The sequence below is a fragment of the Mus caroli genome, unplaced genomic scaffold (assembly GCF_978045245.1).
Source record: "Mus caroli unplaced genomic scaffold, Mus_caroli_1 scaffold_1, whole genome shotgun sequence".
Classification (NCBI taxonomy): Eukaryota; Metazoa; Chordata; class Mammalia; order Rodentia; family Muridae; genus Mus; species Mus caroli.
Genome location: NW_028227256.1, coordinates 36,635,387 through 36,662,208, shown reverse-complemented (window position 1 = coordinate 36,662,208; position 26,822 = coordinate 36,635,387). Strand labels below are relative to the sequence as shown.

Genomic DNA, 26,822 nt, shown 5'->3' with positions numbered 1-26,822 from the left:
TTCAAATACATTACTCTCTGAGTTGCAATGGGCTCCACTTTCTGTGACAAATGAGGGCAGTTTCTTCTCATTCCTCGAATTCTCTGAGTTCCTCCGAAGATAATGTTGTTTGTTACACCACATAGCTAGCTTTCCGTACAGCCTTGGGGAACAGGAGAAAGGAAAGAGACTTCTGTGACAAGTGGGTGTCTCTATGGTGCCCCAGATTACTACCTTGTAGTCCTAAGTAGTCCTAGCTACTTAGGAGACTGAAGCAAAGAGATCACTTGAGCCCAGGGGTTCCAGGATAGCCTACGCAACATAGTAAGACCTGCTGGGGAGGAGGGGATATTGTTAGTTTCAATGTTCCTATTGATCTCAATTGGGGCAACACCCAACTAGTCAAAAGCTAAGTGCAGAGTATGAAAACAGTGCTACGTAGGAATGATTTTGACTCTCTCCAGTGAGAGTTTTAACGCACTATAATTTGAAAGTCTGCAGCCTACCAGTTTAAATAGTGTCTTGCAGGCCCAGACGGGCAGTCCAAGCTGGCTGTTCTCTGCAATGGCCCCTTTGCTCAATTGCCTGCTACACTGTGAGATTCTGACCCGATGCATTCCTTGTGCTCATTAGGTTTATTTAAAAACCTATCATTGCCTGGGGGCACCTGGGTCCATCCACTGAAGGTGGATAATTGCAAGAATTGGACAAAATTAAGCATCCAGAATCATCAGAGGTGGCTTTGTGCACAGATAAAGCCCAGCTGCTGCCCTCTTAGAAGGTGAATCGAGACTAATTGGATAATCTAGAGACCAATTAGCCTGAAGGGGGAAAAAGAAGTCGCTGTAGCTGTAAGAGATGCATTCTCCGTCAGAGGAGTGTTGTGTGCCTAAGATGCAGCTTAAAGAACTGAAATTCTACGTGATAGAAATATTCAAACCTATTTTCCTTGCATCGGTGTAAGACAGCAGAGATGCTGAGTCAGAATCAGACAGCGATGGGGCTTTTCTGGGCTGGGAGAGTTCTAGGCATGGGTCAGGCTGGCCCTTCAGCTACAAGTAAAAGTTTTCATTATGTCAGTTGCTGTGGATCCTTTGAAATGAAAATAGTCTCTAAGTGTACTTTTACATAGCATTTAGGTAGTTTTACAAATATTATGCTGGTAAAAAGTCATGTGCCCTTTGCATACTTAGCTCATCTTAATGAGCTAAGGCTTGGGCTGGGGAGGGAGGGGTGAACCTTCTAAGAATGTCACTGCATTGGCATGTAACCAATCAAAGTTTGAATCTGTCACACGCTTGATCACATGACGTGGGTGGCCCTTGAGGCATAGAAGGTGTGAAATTGACCCTGTTTCGACCTGCAGCCTCACTTCCTGAGCCCTCTAATCAACAGGCATCAATAGCTTTGGGCTAAAATGAGGTGATGCTTGCACTGTGTAGCATCAACCATTGGAAGTAACAACTCGCAGAAACCAGTAGTCAACCCAAGAGTCACAGTGTCACGTGGATTTCTGATGTCCAACAATAAGCCAGGAACTCGTTGGTGCTCGCCCCACACACAAACATTACACAATCCAAGTGGGGTAACAAGATCTGGAATGACAGACAGGCACTCGCCTTGGTTCTGTCTAGTCTCTGGGGACAGGAGCTGGTATCTTGCACCACTACCTGAGTGGCAGGGGGCTGGGCTGATGATGAATCAGCCTCCAGGATGAGAGGAGCCATGGCCTCTGTTGCCCTGAACCAGTGAGCAGGAGCCCCCTGTTCATGCAGGAAGCCCAGGATCTGAGCCCTTGGGTAAAGCGCGTGAGAGGGTCTCCGCACTCCTCTGGGAGCAGGAAAGGACCTAGCACCACTTGGAGATACAACTGAAGAAAGAGAGCTGACTGGGAGAGGGCTGGCTGGAGGACAGCTGCTGTGGGGGTCCTTCCCAGCCTTCTTCCCCTTCTTTCTTCTCTTGCTGCTAATTCTCCAATGAAGTCGCCATTTTGCTCTCCTGTCTCCCTGCAGCTGTTTCTCCTGCATGAGCCTGGGACCAGCATTCAGACCTGCTTCTCACCTACACCTACCCCTGGCCTTCCCTGCCCTGAAGTGTACTCTCCAGAAGAAAATACCTCTCAACCTGGAACTCTGAGAGCATTAGGCAAGGTCACTGGTCCCTATCAGGTGGCTTTTTAAACAGCCTTTTTCGAACAAAGAGACTGAACTGAGAAAATTCAGTCAAAAAACTGGTGCCACTTGTTAACTGAATCAGCTCCCGGACCCGACCCTCACTCCAGCCCTGAACATTCTCTGCTCCAGGACAAGGTTGAAGTCACCCCGGAGTAGTGCCGTGTCCCCAGGAAAGCCCAGACACCATCCTCTATCAGCTCCAGTGACCTAGTCACACCTCAGGGTAAGGTTCCCTCTGTAATTATTCCTTTGGAGCCTCCTTGGAAGCTTACCCCTGATGATGCTGTTCCCCGGGAAGGGAGGCTGCCACAATGGGATGTACCCAAATGTGGGAGGCAGTTGGCTTAATGAATCTCTCTGCCCTGCTTTTGCAAGTGGCTTTCAAATAGGTATGTTTTGTTTCAAAAAGTGATAAGTGTATATCACATAAATCATTTTTCCATTTATTCAGCAGCATCAGGTATATTCACACTGCTGGTAACGATAATCTATCGTTAGAGGATTTCATCGTGCAAGACCAGTGGTCCAATGCTGCAACCCTTTAATAAGAAAAAGTTATTTTTGCCTTTACTTTGTAATTTTGCTACCATTATGAATCGTAAAGATCTGTGTTCTCTTCTGGTGTCTGAAGAGAGGTGACAGTGTACGCATATACACTAGATAGATAGATAGATAGATAGATAGATAGATAGATAGATAGATAAGTAAATAAATCTTTTTAAAAAAAAACAAAACAAAACAAAAAAGTCATTCCAAGGGGTTCAGCCTGGGCTTGCGTCTCCTTGTCGTCTAGAATCGAGCAGGTACTTGGTGGACAGCTGTGTGTCTTCTCTGGAGAAAGACCTATTCATGCCCTTCACTAGTTTATAAGTTGAACTTTGATGTTGTATTATTATGATTGGCAAGTATTTTTTTCTCATTGAGATTGAGACATCCTTCTGAGACTTGTAACCAGTGAGCAGCCAATGTCATGTCCCTATGGTTGGAGTCTTAAAGTGTGCCACGCCTGTCCAGTAGCACTGGATACAATAGCCTATTTACCCATGAAAGGTGTGAGCTTCGGAAACAGCTGTCCCTGCAGGCTTGGAGGAATCGGTCTGCAGCAGCAGCCACCGGAAGCTGCACGTTGGCCCCTCTCCCTGGGATTCTATTTTCACCATCTAGGCCACCTGGAACACAGCCTCTTGTCCAGAGAAGGGCTTTTCCCCGGGCCAACTCCCCTTCCCATGTCCCACCCCCACCCGGGCCCGTTATACTGAACCCCTTGGGAAAGGAGGTGTTAGCTGGACATCAGTATTTTTCAAAGTGCCAAAATAATAAAATAATTCTCAAGTGCTGTCCAGTTACAGACCCTTGATGATCAAACACTGCCAGCCACCTGGCCGGAAGCTTATGCCTGAGTTTTTCTCTGTTCCCTGGTTTGATCCGTTGGCCCAACGTTGGCCAGAGAGGGGAAGGGCGGCAGCATGGGGGATGAGGAACGACATGGGAGGTGCCTCTCCGACCTTTGGTGGCAGTGGGCGAGGAAGAGACCCCAACCCGCACCTCTGGGTGCAGGGCGTGGGCCCAGCATCCCCCCTCCCACCTTCTGGCTGCACGCGCCCCCCGCGCGCCCCCGCTCTAAAGTAAACACGGCGGAGAGGACCGGTGCCCCGCTCGCTGCCCGCTGGGCGAGGCATGGCGGAGGCGGTGCCGGCCTCTCCTGCGAGTGGCCTGGGCCTGCACCGGGGTATCATTCAATGGTGAGTGTCAGGACAGGGAGATACGGGCGCTGCTGGCAGGTGGGGAGCCCCGGAGGACGGGAGAGGAGCACCCCTGGTTCAGGAGACCCTGGCGGAGAACGAGGGAACACACACACAAGGTCCCCATATCTGCACCCGGTGTGGCGCTGGTTTTCCACCTAGCTGTCCTGGTGGGTCCCACTTCCCGTGGGGAAGCAATCCAGCCTGTTCCAACCAGAGCTGAGCCCTGTTACTGGAACACTGGCAGGCCTTGGCCGTGGAGGAAGCGTGTTGTTGTTGTTGTATTCCTCCTGGCATGAGCTCTAGAATGGAAGTGTCTTAACTTAAACGTTTAGTATAGGTGGAACAACATTATAAACTAACCAGTACCCCGGAGCTCTTGACTCTAGCTGCATATGTATCAAAAGATGGCCTAGTCGGCCATCACTGGAAAGAGAGGCCCATTGGACTTGCAAACTGTATATGCTCCAGTACAGGGAAACGCCAGGGCCAAAAAGTGGGAGTGGGTGGGTAGGTGAGTGGGGGGGGAGGGTATGGGGAACTTTTGGGATAGCATTGGAAATGTAAATGAGGAAAATACCTAATTTTAAAAAATCCTCAAAATATAAACAAACAAACAAACAAAAAAACAACGTTTAGCTTCAACAATGCACTCCGTATTACTTGTGAAACTCATTTCTTGGCTATTTCAATAGAGGGGAGGAAAACTATATATAAAAAAAAAATACCCTCAGCTCATGGGCCTGAACTCAAAAGAGTCCGCGGCTCTTTATAAATAGGAAAATAATTAAAGCCAGTCCTCAGACTGTAGCTTTATAAGGTGACTATTATATATCAGCATACATTTTTCTTTGTGTGAGCTTTAAGAAATATTTCTCAGGGAAACTTTTTTTTAAGAGTCACCTGAGGAAGAAGTAGTTTTTAAAAAAGAGAAGAGTATGTTTATGATTATAGTTACTACTTTGTTCCAAAAGAGAATTTATTGCCCATCTTATCTTGCGAGAGGAAAAAAAAAATGTAATCAGACCCCCTTGCCTGCCTTCTTAGCAAAAGAGTCAGTTCAGTCGGTGCCTTAATTAGCTACTTCAGCTCACCGCTGTTTCTGGGTGTTGACTTTTGCTACAGAGGTGTGAAAGGATGATTACAAAGTTTAAACTACTTGGGCATCCTCTTTAGGTCAGGTACTATGCCCAGATTTCCTTTTGCCATAGGTTCTTCAGGACTGAGAAAACCAGAAGACTTCAATTCTCCTAACACTGGCATTCAAACCATCACCCCAGTGTCTAAGATAGAATCCTGGAACAAAGATATCAGGCTGCCCAGAAGGGGGGCAGCAGTAACTAGAGCTGGAGGAGCCCTAGGAGGCAGCTCAAGAGAGAGTAGGGAGAGGCCCCAGATGTTGTCCTGTGGAAGAAGGGCCCTGTTTATGGATTATATCACTCCCTGTTTTCCAGTCAGTGCCCTGTTAGAAGGGACAACGATCAGTCAGGTGGGGTCCTATCTGGGACATGAGTACCACTGTCACCTGAACATGATAAATTGTCCCTGGGAGAAAGGTCAGGATGTTGGCCAGTCTGGGAGAACAGAAGTAAGGTCTCCAAGTTAGAGACAGAAAGAGACATGGTCAGACGAGGGAGCATAAGACTGGACACAATAGTGTAGACACAGACCCCGGGTCAGGCCTTGGCATCTAATCTCAGGTAAAACACAGGGGCATTTTGGTGGCACACTGGCAGCCCCTTAACCAGAGTCACCTGTGGTGGTCACCTGCCTCACACCCTCTCCTCAGAGCCGCATGCCATAGAGGTCAGGCTTACCAGAGCAGATTCTCCTTGGGACTGACTCCCTGGGGAACAGTGTGCTGCCGCCATGCCCGTGACTTTCTTGTTTCTGTTTACATTATGATGGGAGAGATAAAAATGGCAATCGCTGAAAGAAAAATCAGGTTAATAAAGAAAATGGTTTAACCCATAGCTCCTCCAGAATTTTCGGTCCTCAGCCCGCCCCATTCATTGTTCGTGTGTCTGTCTGCAGCAGGACAGAGCATTGTGGAGAATATCTTAGGCAGCAGTACTGCTAATGGCAGCCTTAAATCCGAGAGGAGGGGACCCCAGGTAGAATAATCCCCATCAAAGGCCCACTCCGAGTCGTTTACTTCCTTAACCAGTTCCACCTTCTAAAGTCTCTACCATAAGGAAGAGAAGTCAGGCTGTCAATCAGCCTGTGGGGCTCAGGGACCAGTCAACATCCACACCATCCTACCTGCTTGGACTCCTTCACAGTCCACTGTGGTATTATTTTAATTTACCAGGCAGATCATTCTCTACCCTGTGGTTAACCTAAATCTCGGCTGCAGCTCTGTAACGGTCCATCAGACAGTAGCTACATCTTTTTAGCATGCAAATTCTTCTCCAAGTGTTGACAACTGAAAACCCATAGTCTGTATTCCTAACCCTGACCCCAGGATAAAAGAGATCATTGTCTTCTGCCTGTGAGCTTCTACAGTTCCTTTCAGTCACCTAGACAGAGGTTGTTTGGTTGGACACACCCATGTCTAGTCATCGGTTCTGTCAGAACATCCTTACTTCGGAAAAATAGCCACCAATGTCCTGTTTCTGCCACCCCTCCGTCCCCCTTGCAGGCTGGTTGACAATTTCTGCATCTGTGAAGGGTTCAGCGTGCCCCGATGTCTCATGTATGAGATTTATGTGGAGACCTGTGGGCAGAGTGCGCAGAACCAAGTCAACCCAGCGACATTTGGGAAGGTAAGTGTGAAGATGTAACAAGTCCATGCTCGCTGAGCTGCTTTGTTTCTCATTGGGTTTTTCAGGTTTTGTTTTTGTTTTTTCTTTCAATGTTACAGCCCCAGGTGGGACGGGTGAAGATACATGCTGAGTAATGCTAGCTTATGCCATTGGCCAAACACAGACTGAGCTACCTAGTGTCGCTGATGGTAAAGCCTTACGGACTGCTGACTCTCTGAGGAAAGTCTAAAATGTGTTTGGGTCTAATGAGGTCTCAGTAGGTATAGTGGCTTTGTCCTCAGGAGCAGCTAGTTGTTTGTATTGAAAATCCACTTTGCCTTTCCACACTTTACAGTGGGTTGGGGTCCCCACACTTTATAGTGGGTTGGGGGGGGGTCTCCACACTTTACAGTGGTTCAGGGAAAGCTCAGTATTGTTTCCATGGCAACCCCAACACTCTCCTCAAAGACCTGGTTTGCTGGACCCTTACTTCTGCACAGAACTGCCAAAGCTCTCAGAACACAGTTCTGAGATGATACCCAAGGATTGATACTCTCTGCAGCTCATTGGGATTTAGAGATCTCATTGGTTTCGGAAGTTGTCACTCACATCTGAGAACTTCACCTGAGAACACTTAATACACAACCAAGTGACAGTCTGAGACCCTCTTGGTTCAACAGCTCCTAGGAGCAGCTCCTTAATGGTAGGCCCTGCTTTAGCTGCTGGGGTCCAGCCCTCTCTGAAGCTGGATTCTTAACTGTCCCGGCTGCCAGGCTGAGGCGGATAGCATTGTGTTGTTTTATGCTTAGCAAAATAAACCCAGAATTATTAAAGCCAAGGGTCCCATGGCTGGCCACGACGCATGGTTAGCAGAGCTAACCTCCTGAACCAGGTGCAGAGTTACAGCCACTTGTTGACTCCACCAAAATAAAACAAAACAGAATTAAAAACAAAAACAAAACACAGTGTACAGAGACACTGGAGGTCACCTGGTCTGAGTGATGCCCATCGGGCACAAGCGCCTTCTAAGCACCTTACCTTGGCTGTAAACTTCATAAGAGAGCTGTGTGCCCTGTCTGAAGCTAAGTGAGGAACAAGCAAGCACGTTGGTGCCAAGGGGGCGTGGTGTTGCCTCTGGACAGACACAGCCCATGCCAGGTCTGTAGTCCAACCACAGAATGCAGGCTGATGAAAATTGCCTAGGTCCTCCCTGGGGTGGGGGTGGGGGGGGGCTCAGCACAGGTGACAACCCACATCATGTATCCTAGCTAATCTTAAATGGCAGGTGAAGGGACTCTAGCTAGCTCAAATCTAATAAGCACACCTCTGACAGACCTTTCCCTTTTCCCTCATTCCTTCTGCCTTGCTAAAAACTGTTAAATGACATTCCTAACAGCTCTATTCCCTTATTTGGCCACTTCCTCCTCCTGAGGCTGAACTGACTTCCAAGGTCCAGCTGTCAAAGTATTTTAGTCCAGCAATCAGCAGCCCCCACTGGCTCACCCAATTAACATACCCAATTAAAATTAAATACCTCATCCATCCTAACACTGGGTTTTCCTTTGTCCCTTTACAAGCCACCATTTGTCAATGGGCCATGGCTGACTCCTCTCTATCCAGAGGCAGCCCTTGGGACAAATACCCCTCCTCCCTCTCTCTTGTTCCCTTCCCCTTCTCTTTTGTCTTTTATCTCCTGTGTTCATCTTTTATTGTGCCCTTTGTCTCTCTAGATCAAATAAATCGCTTTTGTGCTGAGAATTTGGTCTTGTGGGTCCTGAGCCAATACCTACCTATCTCTTACAACTACAGTGACAAGAAGCCTGCTCAGGGGGTCATAACACTGACCAGTCACCCCCACCCCCATCTTTGCAAGGGTCCTTGTGTATACAGAATTGGGTTGTTTTAGGATGTTATTTGATCACTGGTAAATGTATGGCCTGATTGTTAAGCTTCCTCTTCCTCCTCCTCCTCCTCTTTCTCTACCTCCTTGTTGTTGTCTGGATAGTAAGACCAAAGAGTTTGATGAAGACAAAAGATCTACTTTAACGGAGGAGATAATTCAGGGGAAGGCGTTGCTAGCAAGCATGAGGACCTGAGTTCAGGTCCCCAGCGTCCCTGGGAGAAGCTGTGTGTGGTGATGTAAGTCTGTGATCTCAACACTAAGGAGACAGAGACAGGCAGATCCAGGGTCTTAACAGCCTCCAGCCAACTGGTGAGCTTTTTGCCATCAAATACTATGTGTGACATCCCGCTTTGTGAAACCCTCCACGGTGGCAGGCATCAGGACTGTTTCCTGACATTGCTGTTGGGACCAAGACTGTGCCTGTGCCAGGGCAAAGCAAGTGAGGATCTTCTATCAGGCGTCAACCTGAAGAGTGACAAGGGAGAGTCACAAGGTGTCTGATCACACACACACACACACACACACACACACACACACACACACACACACACACAGAGACCAAACTATTCGCAAAGCGGCTTCTCCTTATCTTCCAGCAGCAATCCTGGGGGTGCTGGCGTGTTTTCCCAAACACTGAACTGTTTAGACCCTTTCTTCCAACTCAGTCCTTGAGGCTGACGTGTCCAGCCACTGACGGCCATCTGTGCTTCTGAAGCGTGGTTGAATCTTCCAACACGTCCTCTGCTTTAATATAGGGAGCAATTACTTTCATCGCCGAGCCTCGGTCACGGCTGCTCCTGATTGCTTTCCTGCAGACCCATTTTAGTTTGTGGGCTTCAGTTTGTGGATGCCGCCTAGGCCTCTCCTCTCCGGTGTGTGCAGGCCCAGGATTGCTTTCCCCTTTGCTCCATTCATTTGTTTTCCTTTTGTTTTTATCTTCTTTGGGGCTTTTATCCTTCCGGTCATTCTCTCTGTTTCAATTTAAATGTGTCACCAACAAGAATAAATACTCCCCAACCCCCAAAACACACACACACACTAGTCAAATTAAGCTAGGTCTCCCAAGACTGGCTTATAAGCTGTAAATACTCTAACATAAGTAGATAGAAACTAAAGAGGGAAACTACATTTAAGGTCTCTTTTATCACTGTGTTGTACAGGGTGACTCAGAAAGGTTTTCCGACCCACTGGGAGTTCCCAGCTGTTACCCTGCAGCCCAAACAGTTGTCATTCTGACACTCAGGATTTTAGGAAATGTCATCAAAGGCTCTGATGAGCCCTAGGTAGCCTGGCACAGCAGCCTTTTCTTAGCTGCCCACTTGCGGGCCTCCTCAGAGGGAAGGAGGTAACTTCAACGGGGGTCCAATCTTTGCTAAGGTTACAGAGATTTTTCTTTCTCCATCTCTCTTAATGGTGTCATTAGAGGTTGTTCACTTCTAGAAGAAAATTCTCTTTCCCCTTCTTTTTAAGATCTAGGGTCCAGGAATATATAGCTCAGTGGTAGAGCTCTTGCTTAGCCACATGGAGCCCCCTTGTCCAGTCTCTGCACTGAACAACAGGAAAAAGTTCTTGTCAGGAGGCTGTTTCACACTGTAGAGCATTCCAAAGGAAAGAAATGAGACCTCAGTGTCTGACCCCTCTGTTTATTTTGAATTCTTTGTCTTAATGTTTCCCTTAGAATCCACTCCAGAGATGCCAAGGTTCTAACATTAAGTTTGGCTGGCAAGTTGCCTAGAGAATAGGCCAGTGGAAGGGACCGATTGTTGGGAATGTATCCTGTGTGCCAAAGCTGCGCTAAACGGGGAAGGGATAGGAAGGGGAAAGGATATGACCACAAACCATGTTTACAAGAGAAACAACAAAATATCCAATTCTCACTTCCTCCCTCCTCCCCCGGGGACTGAGTTGATTCCCAAGGAGTTCCTGCACAGATGATTCGGGATGGGTGTGCTATGTGTGGTGCTCATTCTGGCCGCAAACCATATCTTCCACAGATTGGGGAGTTTCCGGAGGTTGGCTTCCTCTGCTAAAATAACATCAACGACTGTGTCTCTGATTGGAATCAGATTGCGTCTCCTTTGTGAGCAGTGTGGAAATCGAAAAGTGTTAAGAAGGGAAAAAAAATAAAGGCTGACTGAGGCCCCACCCCCAAAGGTGTACTTGCTCCCATGGCCCATTTGTACACGTGTGCACACACACACTAGTGTGAACAGCAAGCTGGGAGCTGCACAGGAAGCTGGGAGGAAGCACAGCCTTCATATCCTGCCCTTGTCCCTGCGTCCTGCCATTCATCTCCTTCTGTCCTGACAAGCTGGTGAGCAAGCAGCAGTCCTCCCTGGAAGCCCTGGGTGAGGCGAACGTCTCTTGTCCTCCTAATCCACTCAACCACAGCAGCTTACTTCTTGAAACCCCAGCCTCTTAGAGTATACAAATTCTTTGTTTTGTTTGCTTTGCTTTGCTTTGTTAGGGCTGCGCAAGAGACCTATCTATCCTGGAACTTGCCTTGTAGACCAGGCTAGCCCTAAACTCACAGAGATCTGCCTGCCTCTGCCTCTCAAGTGCTGGGATTAACCACACTCGACTAGTGGCCAGACTCAACACAACTTTCAAGTGGTGTGGTCTCCCCTTCTCCTCCAGCACTGTGGCATGCCACAAAGCAGGTGTAGAGGCTCATTTCCTGCCTCTGCTTCTGACCGTGCTGCCAGCTGTTGGTCGAACCTTCCTGGGAAGAAGGAAGAAGGAAGGAAAGTGAGAGAGGCTTTACTCTGTAAGAGCAAGTTGGACCCTTTGGTGTGGTGGGCTCTTTAGTACCTGCCTTGGGCACTTTCCAGTATGTGTCCCTTGGCGTGGTGGCCGGTGTTCTGGAGGAGCCTGCTGGTATCTGCCTGCTTTCTGCATGTTCAAGAGCAACCCAGGGCAAGCCCATCTTTCTCCTGCCCTGCTGACTGCAGAAGGTGCCTGATGGTTCTTGGCCTGAACAGACTGTGGATGGTGCTCACAGTGTCCTTTCTGTTCCGCTACCGAGGCCCTCCTCGTCCTACCCGCATGAATTCTGGGTTGTCAGAAGATGGCAACTGCAGTGGCCTCCCAGAAAACATTTGAGTGACTGGAATAACCTTCCCACACTCCCTCACAGCCAGGAAGGGGGCCTCTGTGCAAGAAGCCATTCACACCTCCTCATCTTGCTTCACTGCAGATGCCCACAGATGCAAGCCCCTTGAGTGTGTTGTTAGGCAGCTTGTTCTTTCATCCATCCATCCATCCATCCATCCATCCATCCATCCATCCACCTGTTCATCCATCTGCCACCTATCCATCTGCCCATCTGTCTGTCCATTGTCCGTCTGTCCATCCATCCTTCTGTCCTATCCCTCCATTTGATCATCCATTCATCCATCTGTCTGTCTGTCCATCCATTCTTTCATCCATCCGTCATCTCTTTGCTCCATCCTGTTGTGTAGATACTGCAAGGGTAAGTAGATTAAAGATGGACTCATGGATGGATGGAGGCCTGATGGGTAGGCAGACAGGTAGATGGATAGATGGATAGATGATAGGTGCATAGGTAGACAGACAGACAGACAGACAGATATGGACAAGAGAAAGATGAGAAGTCAGATAAGGGGAAGCCCGTCTCACTTCTCTCAAATGCTGCTCCTGGGAGCTCATACAAAGGGAGGCTGCCGCACACAGCCAAGCAGGAGCTGGGCGGAGCAGCTCTGCAGAGGAACAACAGAAGTCATTGGCAGGCCTGTGGCTTTCCCTGCTCTGGCTTCTAAACTGTCCCTACATGCAGGGTTTCCCCTTCCAGTAGGTGTGAGCCTAGATACCCTACCTGTAGTTAATCCCTGGATATGGCCACCGGGATAGAGTCCGGTTGATAAATGGAACACGAGTAGTGTCCCTGAATATAAAACACATCAAGGTAACTCAGCCGGGAGATGAGAATCGGAATCCAAGTGACTGTTATTCTACAGCTGAGTACCATCCACTCATTAAATCCTCTGAAATTAGAAGACCCATGGTGAACTGTGAAAGTAGCTATGATACCAGAGAAAGAGGAAAACAGCAGAAGAGCAACAGCAGCCATAGGCTAGACCCAGCAACCACAAGCTAGACCCAGCAGCCACAGGCTAGACCCAACAGCTGTCAATAATCCAATTTCCAGAGAGTCTTCGTGATGCCAGTCATCAATGTAACATTGAAGAGAGCAGAAAGCAAGACCAAACGGAGTTCGATGCCAGCAATTCAGTCTGGAGAGCCTGACCGTTGGGACAGTACACAGAGGCTCTCAACCTCCCTACACTGCGACCCTTTAATACAATTCCTCCTACTGTGGTGACCCCCCAACCATAACATTATTTTCAATGATAGTTCACAACTGTAATTTTGCTACTGTTATGAATCGTAATATAAATATCTGTGTTTCCTCATAGTCTTAGGCGACCCTGTGAAAGGTCTGACCTCCCCGACAGAGGTTGAGACCCCCAGGTTGAGAACTGCTGCCTTAGAGTTTTGGTACTGGGAACCTAAGCCAGGACATTACCCGCCCCAGATGGGACACCAGGATTTCACTCTGTGACTTTGCCTATCTGGTGTGTTCTAATTTCCTTTGTATGTATCCCTTTTGTAACCAGCTGGGATCATTTGTATGGCTCCTCGGTAAGTGTAGATAAAGTGAGTTTGTTTTCAGTTTTCAAACTGCATCTTTAAATCTGTCTTATTCCCACAGCTTGTGCGCTTGGTTTTCCCTGACCTGGGCACCCGGAGACTGGGCACACGAGGAAGTGCCAGGTAGGGTTTTAATGTTTGTTTTGTGTTAAATGAAGAAAATGACAATGCAGGGAAATCACAATAATCAATAAAATGTGTGACACAGGGTAAGCTGTACTCGGCAGCTCTCACCAAAGGGTGCCGTGGCTCAGACTGCCCCCCCCAATCGTCTGGAGACTCCAGGCAGCACTGCACTCACGTGATTCAAAATCTTGTTAAAATATAAAGATTACCACATATACTTTAGATTTAAGAAACGTGCCCAATTATTAAAATGTTCAAATGATTGCACACATAGAATAATACCAATTGCTTTTAATTACTCTTTGGACTGAAATGACTTAAGCATTTGGCCAATTAGCCTATCAGTTGTATTCAGGAGGCTGGGGCCTGTTGTGATAGTTTTAACAGGGACGGAAGCTCCAGTGTCATCAAGCGTGTCCTTATAATAATTGCCACACAGTTGTCATTGTCCTTTGCCATTTGTTTAAAATCAAGACAGGAAATCAGTGAGCAGGGACAGAAGCCAATTAGAGGAAAGGCCAGCAGCCCATAAAGAAACTGAAGACAGTGGCAAGTTTGCCAAATCTAACTTTGGGCAGGAAGTAAGCTGAAGAAACCTGGTTCTTAGCCCGGGCACACACTGTAGTTTCCTGGATGCCACAGAGGAGATGAGACTGTGTGTGGGGAGTCTGGCTTCCTGCAGGCTGAGTCCTCTGAAAGGTCAGGCGTCAGGACAGGAGGCCTGTCCCAGGACATTTCTCTGAGATGAGAAACTGAGAAAACAGAAGCAAGCACCCAACAGTGCTTTTGTAGGCTGTCACAACGAAACGCGTGTAATGGGCTGTGTCTTATGATGGGTCGAGGATGTAGTGGGTTCGCCTAGCCTGCCTGCCATTTTCAGTGAGAGGTGCCGCACTGTGGGGTGTGGGGCACACTGCTGCTGTCCAAGGTTGTGACTATCATCCTACAGATACTAGCCAGTGAAAAGATGCACATTCAAAATTCTCCATACAATATGCACATATGGGTGTATATGTGCACAGTACATACGTATGGCACCAAGCCACTGCAGAGGCAGGCAAGAAGTTGGACTATCTGCAATGGCGTACGTGGAGGTAAGTTACAGGACGCCTCTGTTTTCAGGTACCATTATGACGGGATCTACATCAAGAAGAGCTCCTTCTTCTACGCTCATTACTGCTACCTGCTGGGTAAAAAGAGCTGTCACAGGTTAGTCTGTCCTTGGGTTCCTTGGTCATGGGACACGGCCTGGTTTCTTTGAAAACCACTCGGATCTTAGTTGTAGCTAACTGATTTGTAGGCTGTTCTACCACAGGTCCTTATGAAGAGCAGAAAAGCACAGGCCAGCATGTGGCTAATGCCCCGGGTAAACCTCTGGCAATGTTACTGGCCAGAGAAACCCATTTCTACCTGACTTCCTCAGATAACTGATTCTAACCATCTTCTCAGTCACCTAAGCCATTGCTGATCCAGTCTGCCCAGACACGTCATTGACCTCATGATCCCACTGTTCCATTGCAGGGCTAACCTTACTTTAAGCTTTCCCCTTCTCAGTAAGTGCAGACTTTCACTCCGGTCGGCCCAGGAGCCTCTCGCGCTCTGCCTGTTACCGTCCCTTCCCTCCCTCCAGAAGGGTGCTTTCTATCATCACCTCTGGTCCATCCTTGCCCCACTCACTCCCTAGGAATTCCCCTCTGGCTATTTCTGGACAGTCCCACTGAGATGACCCATGGGAGCCTCACCCTCGGGACGTGGAAGCTTTGGCTCAGAACCTCCCTAGAAATCGTCTTCACCTTGATTTTCCTTGATGCTCACCCTGAGCCACCCCTGAATTCACTGGGCTGCAAAACCCTCTTCACTCTCCCCTTTTGAGGTGGTAAGAGTTCACATAAATTCTTGTCACCCTACTCAGAGAACAGCTATGTTACGGCTTCATATTTGCAGATGGAGCTACACTGAAGGCCAGCATCTTCAGATGCAACCAAACTTAGACCTGGGTGCTTGGTAGTTAGGCCTAAGCACGCACATACATCATGACCACATCCTAAATAAGAGTTTTCAGTATTAAGTAATCTAGAGATGGCTTATAGCATAATCAGGGAGTCAGTTATGCTCTTTGCAGAAACTCCTTTTTATAGAAGGGACTTGAGCACTGGAGGAACTCCAGGGCCAGTCCCCTATGGATGCTGAGGGACCTCAGTCCCCTATGGAGGCTGAGGGACCCCGCCCCCCCATGGATGTTGAGGGACAGCTGGACTCCATGAACCTCATACAGCTGCTCTCGTCTCAGCCTCTTCCTATTCTAAACACAGCCACTCGACTAAGCTTCCTCAAATGCTAGTTTGCCTTCCTCTTTCTTTCCCAGAAGCACCTGGGGTGAAGGCCGCACCCCCCACCCCCAGGCATTGCTGGCAGGCTGTCTGTCTTGCTTGGTGTTTCTGCATGCCCCCAGCCATTCTCACCTTCCTGTGACTCAGGAGCACATGGCTCCATTTTGTGTCCTCCCCCCAACCCTGCTCCGGCCTTCCACAATCCCTCCTTCTGGTGTCCTCTTGGATCTACCATTTGTGTTGACAGCCCTCCAGGGAGACCATCTTCAACAGTGCCAGCTCCAGGATAGCCCTCTTGCCTCACATTTCCACGCTGCTCATGGACTCTGCACTCATCCAGCATTTCCGCCCTGTCTATTAGCTGTCCACTGGGCCTTCATTTGCCGTAAATAGGTGGTTGTGTGCCTGAGAAACCAAGGGTGATTTCACTTGTACCACAGCATCTCCATCATCACCATCACCATCACCATCACCATCACCATCAACACCCCGCCCCCCGTCACTCTCTAAGCTTTCCAGCTTTGACAATAGCAAGTTGGTATGAGGGGCCCTCCGTAGAGAGTGGCTGCTGAGGCCCAAAGTTAGGAAGCCTGTTGTGTGGATGAGACGTGGCCCCTCCCTCTGCTTGCTTAGTAGTAGAGCTAAGATGTGCATTTAATGTGGTGCATGTGTGACAGAAGGTCGGAAATGCGCAAGGCCTCCGCGAGGATAGCAGGCCTCTTGACAGAGGTCAGAAGGAATGAGGAGTGAGTTGTGTTCCAGCCGAGCCATGAAGGGCAGACAGGATGGGATTCTGACGGGTGGGGTGGGAGAGAGCAGCAGGCAGGGCTTGGGTGGAGAAGAGGAAGGGATGGGAAAGTGTGGGCTCCCAGCTGTCCATCTGTGCAGTGTGGCAGAAGACTATGTTGGAAGGCACTTGAGAGGCCATGGCCTGCGAGGCTGGGGCGGGACAGTCCAGGAGCCCCTTGAGACACTGGGTAGGCTCCTGAATAGACTCTTCACAGCACAGAGCTACAGAACTTCTGTAGAAGTTTGTTTCTGTAGAAGTTAATTTGTTTCTACCATGCTGTGGTTTAGATACGTGTACGTCCCACCAAGATCCAAGATGAACTAAAACCTCAATGTATAGTCTTAGGAGCTGGAGCCTATGTGCATGCATGTGCACGTATGTGCACATACACACTGTGGGACACAGCCTTTTTGAGCAATAAAAACCATAAGAATGGTACCCAAATGAGTGACATTCTACCCTCATGAAACTGCTTGGCCCTTTTGTTTCTTCTGCTTCGTGAGAATATAGCGTAGGGAATGGAGAATAGGCCCTTTTCTCTGCCGTCTTTCTAGCGAGATACAGGGCACTGTGCCATCTTAGTGTGCCAGAGGGAAGAGCTGTCTTCCTCCTCTTGAGGTGTACCGGCCATAGTCCATCGTTTTGACAAAGACCTGCGCCCCACACAGAGATGCATTAAAGTAAGGAAGGTAAATGGGCCTAAATGGAGAGAGGTTTCCACACTTCGTATGAGGGGGTGAAGCACAGGAACATCGGGCTGTGGGTTCAGATGCGAACACTGTGATTAACACTCAGGCAACTGCCACGAGAGTGACGTTGACGTGTGCCAAAAGATGCCGTAATTAGAGCAAGATGGAATCCTGTGCTTAAAGTAGCTCTGATAAACACAAGACGCAGAAACAGAACAGAGAACCCAAGGAAACGATTGCAAACAAGGCGCATAAAAGGGAAGTAAGAGCTGGCATACCAACAATTACCGTAATTATAAATTATTTACAAGCACCAACGGAAAGATGAAACTGGCAGAGTGGATTTAAAAAGAAGAAAATAACTCAGGTTTGTATTGCCAACAAGAAACATATGTCAAATTTGAAGGCCTAGGTATGCTGAAAGGTATTTTTAAATTTTTAATGGAAATAATATAGCACTGGGGGCTGGAGAGGTGGCTTAGCAGTTAAGGGCATGTACTGCTCTTTTAGAGGGTCCCAGATCAATTCCCAACACCCACATCATGTGGCTCACAACTGCCTATAACTCTAGCTCCAGGGGGATCTGACACCTCTGGCCTCTGTAAGCACCTGCACTCATGTACTAGTGTGTGTGTGTGTGTGTGTGTGTGTGTGTAGAGACAGAGAGATACACAGAGATACATATACAGAGACACAACACACATACACAGACATACACACAGAGAGACAGAGACAAAGAAACATACACATAGACACACAGAGAGACATACACACATAGACATAAACAGAGAGAGATACGTAGAGATACATACAGAGACACACACATACACAGACATACACACATGTACAGAGACAAACAGACACATATAGACACATACAGAAACATACACACAGAGACACAGAGAGGGAGATACATAGAGATACATACACAGACATACACACATATACAGACACACACACACATACACAGACATACACAATCACACACAGACATATACAGTGACATACAGACATACACATATACACATATAGAGACAGACACACACAGACACAGAGAGACACACATACACATAGAAATACACAGAGATATATAGACAGAAACACACACATACACAAACATACACATACAGAGACATACAGACACACACACACACAGACAGACATACACAGACAAAACACACACACAGAGACACGGACATGCACACACATAGAAACAGTGAAAGTGGAGAGAACATCTATGAGGTCTCCCTAGGCTGTCTCCATGCTCAGTCCTGCAGAGCCCATTCCTCAGCAAACAAAATGTAGCAGCGGGTGAGTCACGGCTTTTACTTGGGGAAGCATGTCTATTAGATACCGGATATTCAGAGTTCCTATCGGGCGTTTGTCATGCAGTCCCCTCTGCCCAGCACACGTCTAAGTAACAAAGCAAGGCAGGTGTTCTGCATAACTACACTACTTGTGTAGTCTGCACTCTGAGAGCCACTCTTACCAGCGAACTTCGAATGGGAACTCTCTGCAAGCCAAGTTCCCAGATTCCAGCCAAGGGCTGACCTTGCACAGGCCTTCCCAAGGCTCCCTGTTGCTGACCTGAGGGTTACCTTTCATCTAAGCAGCCACACAAGTCTGGGAATATACTAAGAAAGCATTGAATCTCTCTCTTTCTCTCTCTAAATGATTGAGTTGTGTCTCTTACTGAAGTTGTTTTTGGAAAAAAAAAAATCCCAGCAAGATTTTTCTCTTGACATAAAAGCTTATTCAAAGGTTGTATGGGAAAGCGGAGAGCTCAAAGGCCTTAACAAGGCAGAATAACTGGAAACACTCCATCTTACCAAGCGCTTTGTGTAGCTGCAACAACCAAAGTCTTGTGCTTCCAGTGGTGACACGGGAACCCAGGCAGGGGAGGGATGCTAGATATATGACCAACTTATTTTTAATTAAAATATTATATGCTATTTATTATGTGTGCATGCACACACATACTACATAGTACACAAGGATCGGAGGGATCAGAGGACAGCTTGTGGGAATGGGGTCTCCTTCCACAGTGTGGGTCCCAGGGATCAGATGTGTGTTATCAGGCCTGGCAGAAAGCACTGAGCCATCTTGCCAGCCCTCAGGTGAAGGCACAGGTACACAAGTAATGTAATAGAAGAGGGGAGCTTAGAGAAGAAAACTGCATGTCCAAAAGAAAAATGAACTTCAACAAAAAACCCAACAACTTTTATGAACATTAGCTCGATAGATCCAAGGCTTAAACTGAAAACATAAGGGCCATAATAAACCTGAGCCAAGTATGGCCATGCACGCCTTTAATCCTGGCACTTGGGAGGCAGAGGCTGGAGGATTTCTGAGTTCAAGGACAGCCTGGTCTACAAAGTGAGTTCCAGGACAGCCAAGGCTATACAGAGGAAACCCTGTCTTGAAAAAGCAAAAAACAAACAAACAAACAAAAGAATATCAAAACTTAAAAGTAGAATAAGCTTAATGGGACCTATGGCTAGACAGAAAGTTCCCAGACTGGCTACCAAATGCAGGAGCCATAAAATGAAAAACTTTAGGGTTTTTCAAAAGTCCTGCAGAGGAGATGAAAAAGACACAGACTTAAGGAGAATATATGCAGCCTGCACTGTTGTCAGATTCTAGAATCTAGAAAGAGTCTGTAAAACCCAACAGTATGAAAACGCAAAACAATCCTATTAGAAAATGGACAAGAGACAAACCTGTCACAAAGCCAGCCCTTTCCGAGGTGCACTGTGCCTACGTACCTGTGAGACTGGCAAAAATAAATCACCAAATCCTGGTGAGGATGCTGAGAACCAGTTCCACTCCTCTGGTGGGAATGGAAAATGATGCATCACCCTAGACAATGGTTTAGCCGTTTTTAATAAAAACAGACATGAGCCCCGTCCAACCATCTGTTGATCTAGACATTTGTCCCTGAGAAATGAAAGCTAGCACCCGCGTGCAGACCCTCACAAGAATGTCCTCAGTGGCTGTAGCTAGCATCCGCATGCAGACCTTCACAAGAATGTCCTCAGTGGCTGTAGTAGTGGCAGCTCAGACTGGAGGCAGCCCAGGTGTTTTTCAGCAGGTGACTGGTTAACCTAACGGTGATACATCTGTACCACAGAAAACTACCAGCAGTATAGAGAACTAGACCGTTGATGTGCATGGGAACTCAGAGATCTCTGTGGGACTCGGCTAAATGAAAATAGCCCCAACCCTAAATGATTCTGTTTATACAACAAGTTCAAACAAGGAAATGAGGGACAGGTTAGAGGTTGGCAGAGGTGAATGGTCTAGGGGTGAGGAGAGCAAGAAATGAGCATGGTTATCAAAGCACCATCCCTCCGGGCAGCTTTCTTTCTGCAAGTCTGATTTATTGTCCTCTATTTCACATACTATCCATCTTTTGTTTATGTGCTTTGCAAATATTTTCTTGAATTCTGTATCTTGTCTTTTCATCTTTATCCCATGAATTTCCCTAGAACAATATCTTGGCTATGGTGAGAGACACATGAACATAGGAAGATGATAAGATTTTTTACACACACATATACGACACATACACACACACACACGTGCGCGCACACAACATGCATATGCACATGCACACAACACATACATGCACACACATAGGTACATACATATATGCTCACACAACACACACACATGCACACATGCACACAACACTCAGAGTCATGCACATAGCACACATGCACACGCACACACACATGCATACACGCATTTGCACACATACACAAGTGTAAGTAAAACAGAAACTGTAAGGAAGATGGTGAGGCTGTACCAATGGCAGCATCTGGGCTATGATATGATACAGCTGGACCCCTGTCGCTGAAGCTTCTGTTCTCTCAGATTCAACTAACCATGGGTGGGGATTATTTGGAAAAAAAATTGACTGAACATAGGAACTGGTTTTGTTTGTGTTTTTAGCATTATTTCCTAAACAATATGGTGTCCCGGCTTTTTACATAGGATTTCCATTGTTCTAGGTACTGAGTCAGATGGGGCTGATTTTGAGTGTGCAGGGGTGTGCACAACAAGGTCTCTACAAATACTGTACATTTCATATGGAGACCTGGGGCCTGGCAGCCTTGGAGGTAGACTTCCTCAGAGATTTAGAGGATTCTGGAGGCAGTGCCTCTGGATCTGAATGGAGGATTGTACCACAGTTTGTGAACAGTGTTGGCAGTGGGTGGAACTGAGCCGAGCATAAAAGGGGCCTCTCCCTTAATTATTTCTTACAGCTACATAGAAATCTATAATTACATCAGTAAAAAAATGCAGTTAAAAATAATAAAGCAAGCATAACTCCATAATCCTGGAGAAAGGGCGTGTGGTAGGCCCCGTGCTGTCTCCCAGCGGGATCCTCAGGGCTCTCAAAGCTTTGTAAACCACTTCCATTCCAATCCTTGCTCCCCTTCAAAGCTCTCTTTGCCCTTCTTCTCACCTGAGAGGTGAGAGATGATAGTGTCTGTCTCTAACAGATCTGAAATGCCCGGGACCTTAGCAAGGGGAAGCCAGCAAGGCAGAGCCTGGCTGTGCACACCTGGAAGCCATCAGCCCCAGGGAAGGCAGCTGGGTCTGCTTGCCCTTGCTTCTCCAGGTTCAAAACCCAAGGGAGAGCCTTCAGATGAGAGCGTTTGAGGTTTCCCCCAAAACTGTCTGCCTCCCTGAGGCCAGAGGTTCTTTATGAGTTGAGATGAAGGCTAATGTATAACAGCTCTGGTATTTACCGAAGAGCTCGAGGTGGAGAGTCCACTGGGGAGGTAGCCTTGGGCTGGGGGTGTAGCTCAGTGTCGGAGCTCTTCTGTGAAGTCCTGAGTTACAGCCTCACCACGGAAAGAAAGATAAGTGGAGCATGCAAGCTCTTTAAAGCCACCGGCTGGAACACTAACCTGCGCCTAGGCTGCCCAGAGTCTGGTTTAACCCCCTCCCCCACCCACACACACCACACACACTTTCTGGGCTTTGTGTTAGGGGAAAGAAATGGAAACACCCAGCCACACATCCCCACAAAAGCATTAGCACAGAGATTCTTCCAAGAGCAGGAAAGGTGGCTTTCAGCATTATGCCACTGTCCCCAAACACTCCAAATAAGCACATAGCCTAGCTAAAATACATTCAAGGTCCAGACAAGCCTGTCTTGTTTGCTCCCTACCGCTTCAATCTAGCTACCTCAAAGAACAGTCTCCACGCCCCTCCCTCCATATCCCGTGCTGGGAAGGAGAAATGTGCCAAGATGCAGCAGGAGGCCTGGTCCCATCGAAGAGACCAGGACCCAGATGTCTGCTGACTGCCTACAGAGGTGACAGGCATAGATAGCAGCCTTATTTATAATAGCCAGAAGCTGGAAAGAACCCAGATGCCCCTCAACAGAGGAATGGATACAAAAAATGTGGTACATTTACACAATTGAGTACTTCTCAGCTATTAAAAAGAATGAATTTATGAAATTCCTAGGCAAATGGATGGGCCTGGAGGGCATCATCCTGAGTGAGGTAACACAATCACAAAAGAACTCAAATGATATGTACTCACTAATAAGTGGATATTAGCCCAGAAACTTAGTATACCCGAGATATAAGAGACAATTTGTAAAACACATGAAACTGAAGAAGAACGAAGACCAAAGTGTGGACACTTTGCCCCTGCTTAGAATTGGAAACAATCACCCATGGAAGGAGTTACAGAGACAAAGTTTGGAGCTGAGACAAAAGGATGGACCATCTAGAGACTGCCACATCCAGGGATCCATCCCATAATTAGCCTCCAAACAATGACATCATTGCATACACTAGCAAGCCTTTGCTGAAAGGACCCTTATATAGCTGTCTCTTGTGAGACTAGGCCGGGGCCTAGCAAACACAGAAGTGGATGCTCACAGTCAGCTATTGGATGGATCACAGGGCCCCCAATGGAGGAGCTAGAGAAAGTATCCAAGGAGCTAAAGAGATCTGCAACCCTGTAGGTGCAACAACATTATGAACTAACCAGTACCCCGGAGCTCTTGACTCTAGCTGCATATGTATCAAAAGATGGCCTAGTCGGCCATCACTAGAAAGAGAGGCCCATTGGACATGCAAACTTTATATGCCCCAGTACAGGGGAACGCCAGGGACAAAGAATGGGAATGGGTAGGTAGGGAAGTAGCAGGGAGGGTATGGGGGACTTTTGGGATAGCATTGGAAATGTAATTGAGGAAAATACATAATAAAAAAAATTTTTAAAAAACTGTAACTTCTTTTCTCATATCATAGTATTACTAGAATCTAGACCTATACAACTTGAAGTCAAGAAAATGTAAAATAATGTTTGTGTTGTATAATGAAACAAAATGAATATGTTTTGGATAATGAAAAAAAAAAAGAAGTCTCTGTGAGAGAGATGGATGGATGTAGTGATTCTCACCTTTGACCCAGGAGAGGCCAAGATCTGAGAAAAACATGAGATTTTTGTTTGCTTCTTCATCAAAATGACTGTAAAATGAAATGTCCATATGAAAAAGAAGCCCAGAGCCGTCTCTCCTCTGCTAGGTCTCCAGGGTCGCACGAGTTTTCAGGGAACAGGGCTCCCAAGATCCCACTTTGTTTCTTGGGCAACCAGACTGAGCTGTGGACCCAGAAACTCACAGTCTGGGGCCAAGGAGCAAAATGTTTGCCTCTTTTGTAGGAGTGTGTGATTGTGTGTGCGTGTGCACCTGTACATGTGCATACATGTGCATACATGCCTAATCAAACGCAGGGAAGCAATGCTTCAGCTTAAATCCCCAAGTTAACACAATTTAAAGGAAATGTCTGTCCTTTCCCATCCTCTTCAATATAAACTCCGAAAAGCATTGTGTGTGATCCCGTTTCTCTTCAGGATGTCATGGAGCTAACTTTTGCCTTCCTCCCTGCCACCACACATACAGACACACACAAAGATACATGTATCCATAGACACACACACACAGATACGTATACACACGGGCACACATAAGCATATACACACATATTCATATGCATACACACAGCCACACAGATACATATGTACAGAGACATACATGCACACATCATATCCACACATATGCACACACACACATGCACACACTGCTTTCCCAGCTTAGCAACTGTCTAATCCGTCCCTCCCTCACATGCTGAGCCTTTGTGCTTGCTTGTCTTTGTTCCCCTGCCAGCGCATGAGCTCAGGGGGCTGCCTTGGGGTGGCAGCCGGAGCCTGTGGAATGCAGCTGTGGGTCCACAGCTGGATCCATGTACCAACAAAGCACCATGGGCAGGCAGGCCGAGTGCTCATCTTCCAGCCCCTCCCACGTTGGGGAAAGCAGGCTCACGACGGACGAGCCAGCTGCAGCCTGGCAGTTGTGGCCACCACCACGGGAGGATGCCAGAGGGTCCCCTGCCTGGCCTAGCAAGGGCCTCTCTTCCTTGTTTAGTCAGCCAGGGTATAAGAAGGAATAAGATGAGACAGAGCCTTTGGGGCCAGGACCCCCCAGCGAGACTGCTGATGAGTCTCCCTCCTAATGAGGTGTCCAAGTTACAACCAGCCTTTTGGCCCTGTCCACCCTGTGGTTTCCAGGGCTGGTTAAAACTTGTTAAAGTTGAATCCATGCATTACCCGCTTGTTCTCTAGCAGCCTAAAACAAAACAAAACAAAACAAAAAACAAAAACAAAACAAAACAAAACAAAAAAAAACCAAGCCCTGGGCAACACCCTGGCTCTGTAAAGGCTTTGGAAGCAGAGGCCACCCCTACCCCCACCCTCCCACCCTGACATCCTTAGGAACTTATCCTTGGCTCCAAGCACCCCTCCCTGGCCCTCCTCTGTGGGAAGCCACCCGATGCAGTGCCTGGTGTTTTTTGCTGGCTGCCTGTGAAACTTGATCCCCTCACTCCCAGAGGCTGAAGTTTGCATAAGAAAGCAAACGTGGACCCCTTACACTTTCAATGCTTCCCTCAGGTATTCATTTTGCAATTAAGTTGTTCATTAAATCTAATGGGTCTGGAGATGGTTAAATACTTGAATAGCAACCTCCCTTCATGCAGAAGTTGACTGTGCTGCAGTGCAAGGCTTCGTGTCTGCTAGCCTCTCCCAGTAGCACAATTCTTGCACATTTTTAGTTTCAAAACATGTTTGTACTGTGTTGTGTGTGTGTGTTTCAGTGACTGTGTGAATGTCTAGGTCTGTGTTCTGGCAGGGATGGAGCATGTGTGTGTGTGCATGTCTGTATCTGTGTTCTGGCAGGGATAGAGCCAGTGTGTGTGTGTGTGTGTGTGTGTGTACACATATCTGTATCTGTGTGTTGGCAGAGATGGAGCCTGTGTGTGTGTGTGTGTGTGTGTGTGTGTGTGTGTGTGTCTGTATCTGTGTTCTGGCAGGGATGGAGCCAGTGTGTGTGTGTGCGTGTGTGTGTGTGTGTGTGTGTGTGTGTGTGTTTGAATGTCTGTGTTGGTGCTGGGAATGGAGCCCTGTGCCCATGTGTGGTAGGTAAGCTTCTACAACTCAGCTACATCCTCGGCCCCTATATTATTCTGACTCCATGCCTTTCCTGTCCAGGGCCATCAGAGCCCAAGGGTCTTACTGGAGGAAGTGCAGCCACCAGCTGCTGCAGCAGGATGTCACCTCTGTCCTCCCTTGTCTCCTGCCTCCCCCTGGTCTGGCTGACCTTGCCTCTGCCCCATATATGTACCCTGACAGAACAGAACAATAGGTAATCGCTCTGAACTCGGATTAGAATGTCCTCAGGATTCTCTGTCTCTTGCCAGATCTGAGAAATGGGACAACAGTTCTCAACTGCCAGTATCTGCAGGGTGGTCTGAGGGTTAGGCCAATGAAGTAAAGCACCAAAGAAATAAGGGATTGCTGCATCTTACAGGTGCCTGCAAGCAATGCAACAACATTGCACAAGTTTTTATAATCATTATGTAACTATGTGTCCCCAGATGAATCTATGTTTACATTTTAACTTCATATCCAAAACTACCTGTGAAGAGTCACTTCTGATCAGAACCAAAATAATTCTTTCAGATGTGGTAAGAGAGCCCTGGAGGTGGACCCTGGGGACTGGAGGATAGTGCTCTGCCCCAGTGCTCGGGCTAGACAGCATGATCTGGGAGTAGGATTTTATTACATTACTATCTCCTTATCTTTGTAATTGCTTTAAATTGTTTTCCCTGATGCTGAGTGATGTGCAGGGGAGATTGGGGTGCCAGCGTGATGTAATGGGAGTCTGGATTAATGACAGTGATGTCAAAGCCCGAGAATGTGGAAGCAAACCAGAGTTAGAGCTAACACCATGCTTGGAAGACTTGTTGGGATGTCTGTCTGTCTATTTGTCTGTCTGCCTGCCTACCTATCTACCTGCCTATTTATTTAAGATCACAGTGTGTCCTGGAAGTATATTTTGGTCTCCTTAGTGCCAAGTGATTATGAAAACAGGTTAAACTAATGTGATTCTCATGCTACATAAAGCAAGCAGCCACTTGCTGGTCCCCAAAGAAACAAGAGTTCCCTGGGTTTCCTCCATGGGGGACTCAGAATCTAAGTATAGGTGAGTCTGAAGGAAGTCTGAGTCTATATGTTACCAAATATTTAGAAACTCTGGGACTTAAATAGTACTTAGAGTCATCTGACCTCATGCCTTTCCAGTCCAG

General features: G+C 47.5%; 1 protein-coding gene across 1 annotated transcript in view; it reads left to right on the top strand.

Moving 5' to 3' along the window:
• The first annotated feature begins 3,803 nt into the window (after nt 1-3,803).
• The window catches only part of Rfx8 (regulatory factor X8), a 56,905-nt gene continuing 33,886 nt past the window's right edge, over nt 3,804-26,822 (top strand). The window contains exons 1-4 of the mRNA XM_021168120.2: nt 3,804-3,895; nt 6,537-6,660; nt 13,275-13,336; nt 14,462-14,548. Of these exons, the coding sequence (XP_021023779.1) occupies nt 3,831-3,895; nt 6,537-6,660; nt 13,275-13,336; nt 14,462-14,548 (338 nt within the window). The 5' untranslated portion in view covers nt 3,804-3,830. The remainder of the gene's footprint in view (nt 3,896-6,536; nt 6,661-13,274; nt 13,337-14,461; nt 14,549-26,822) is intronic.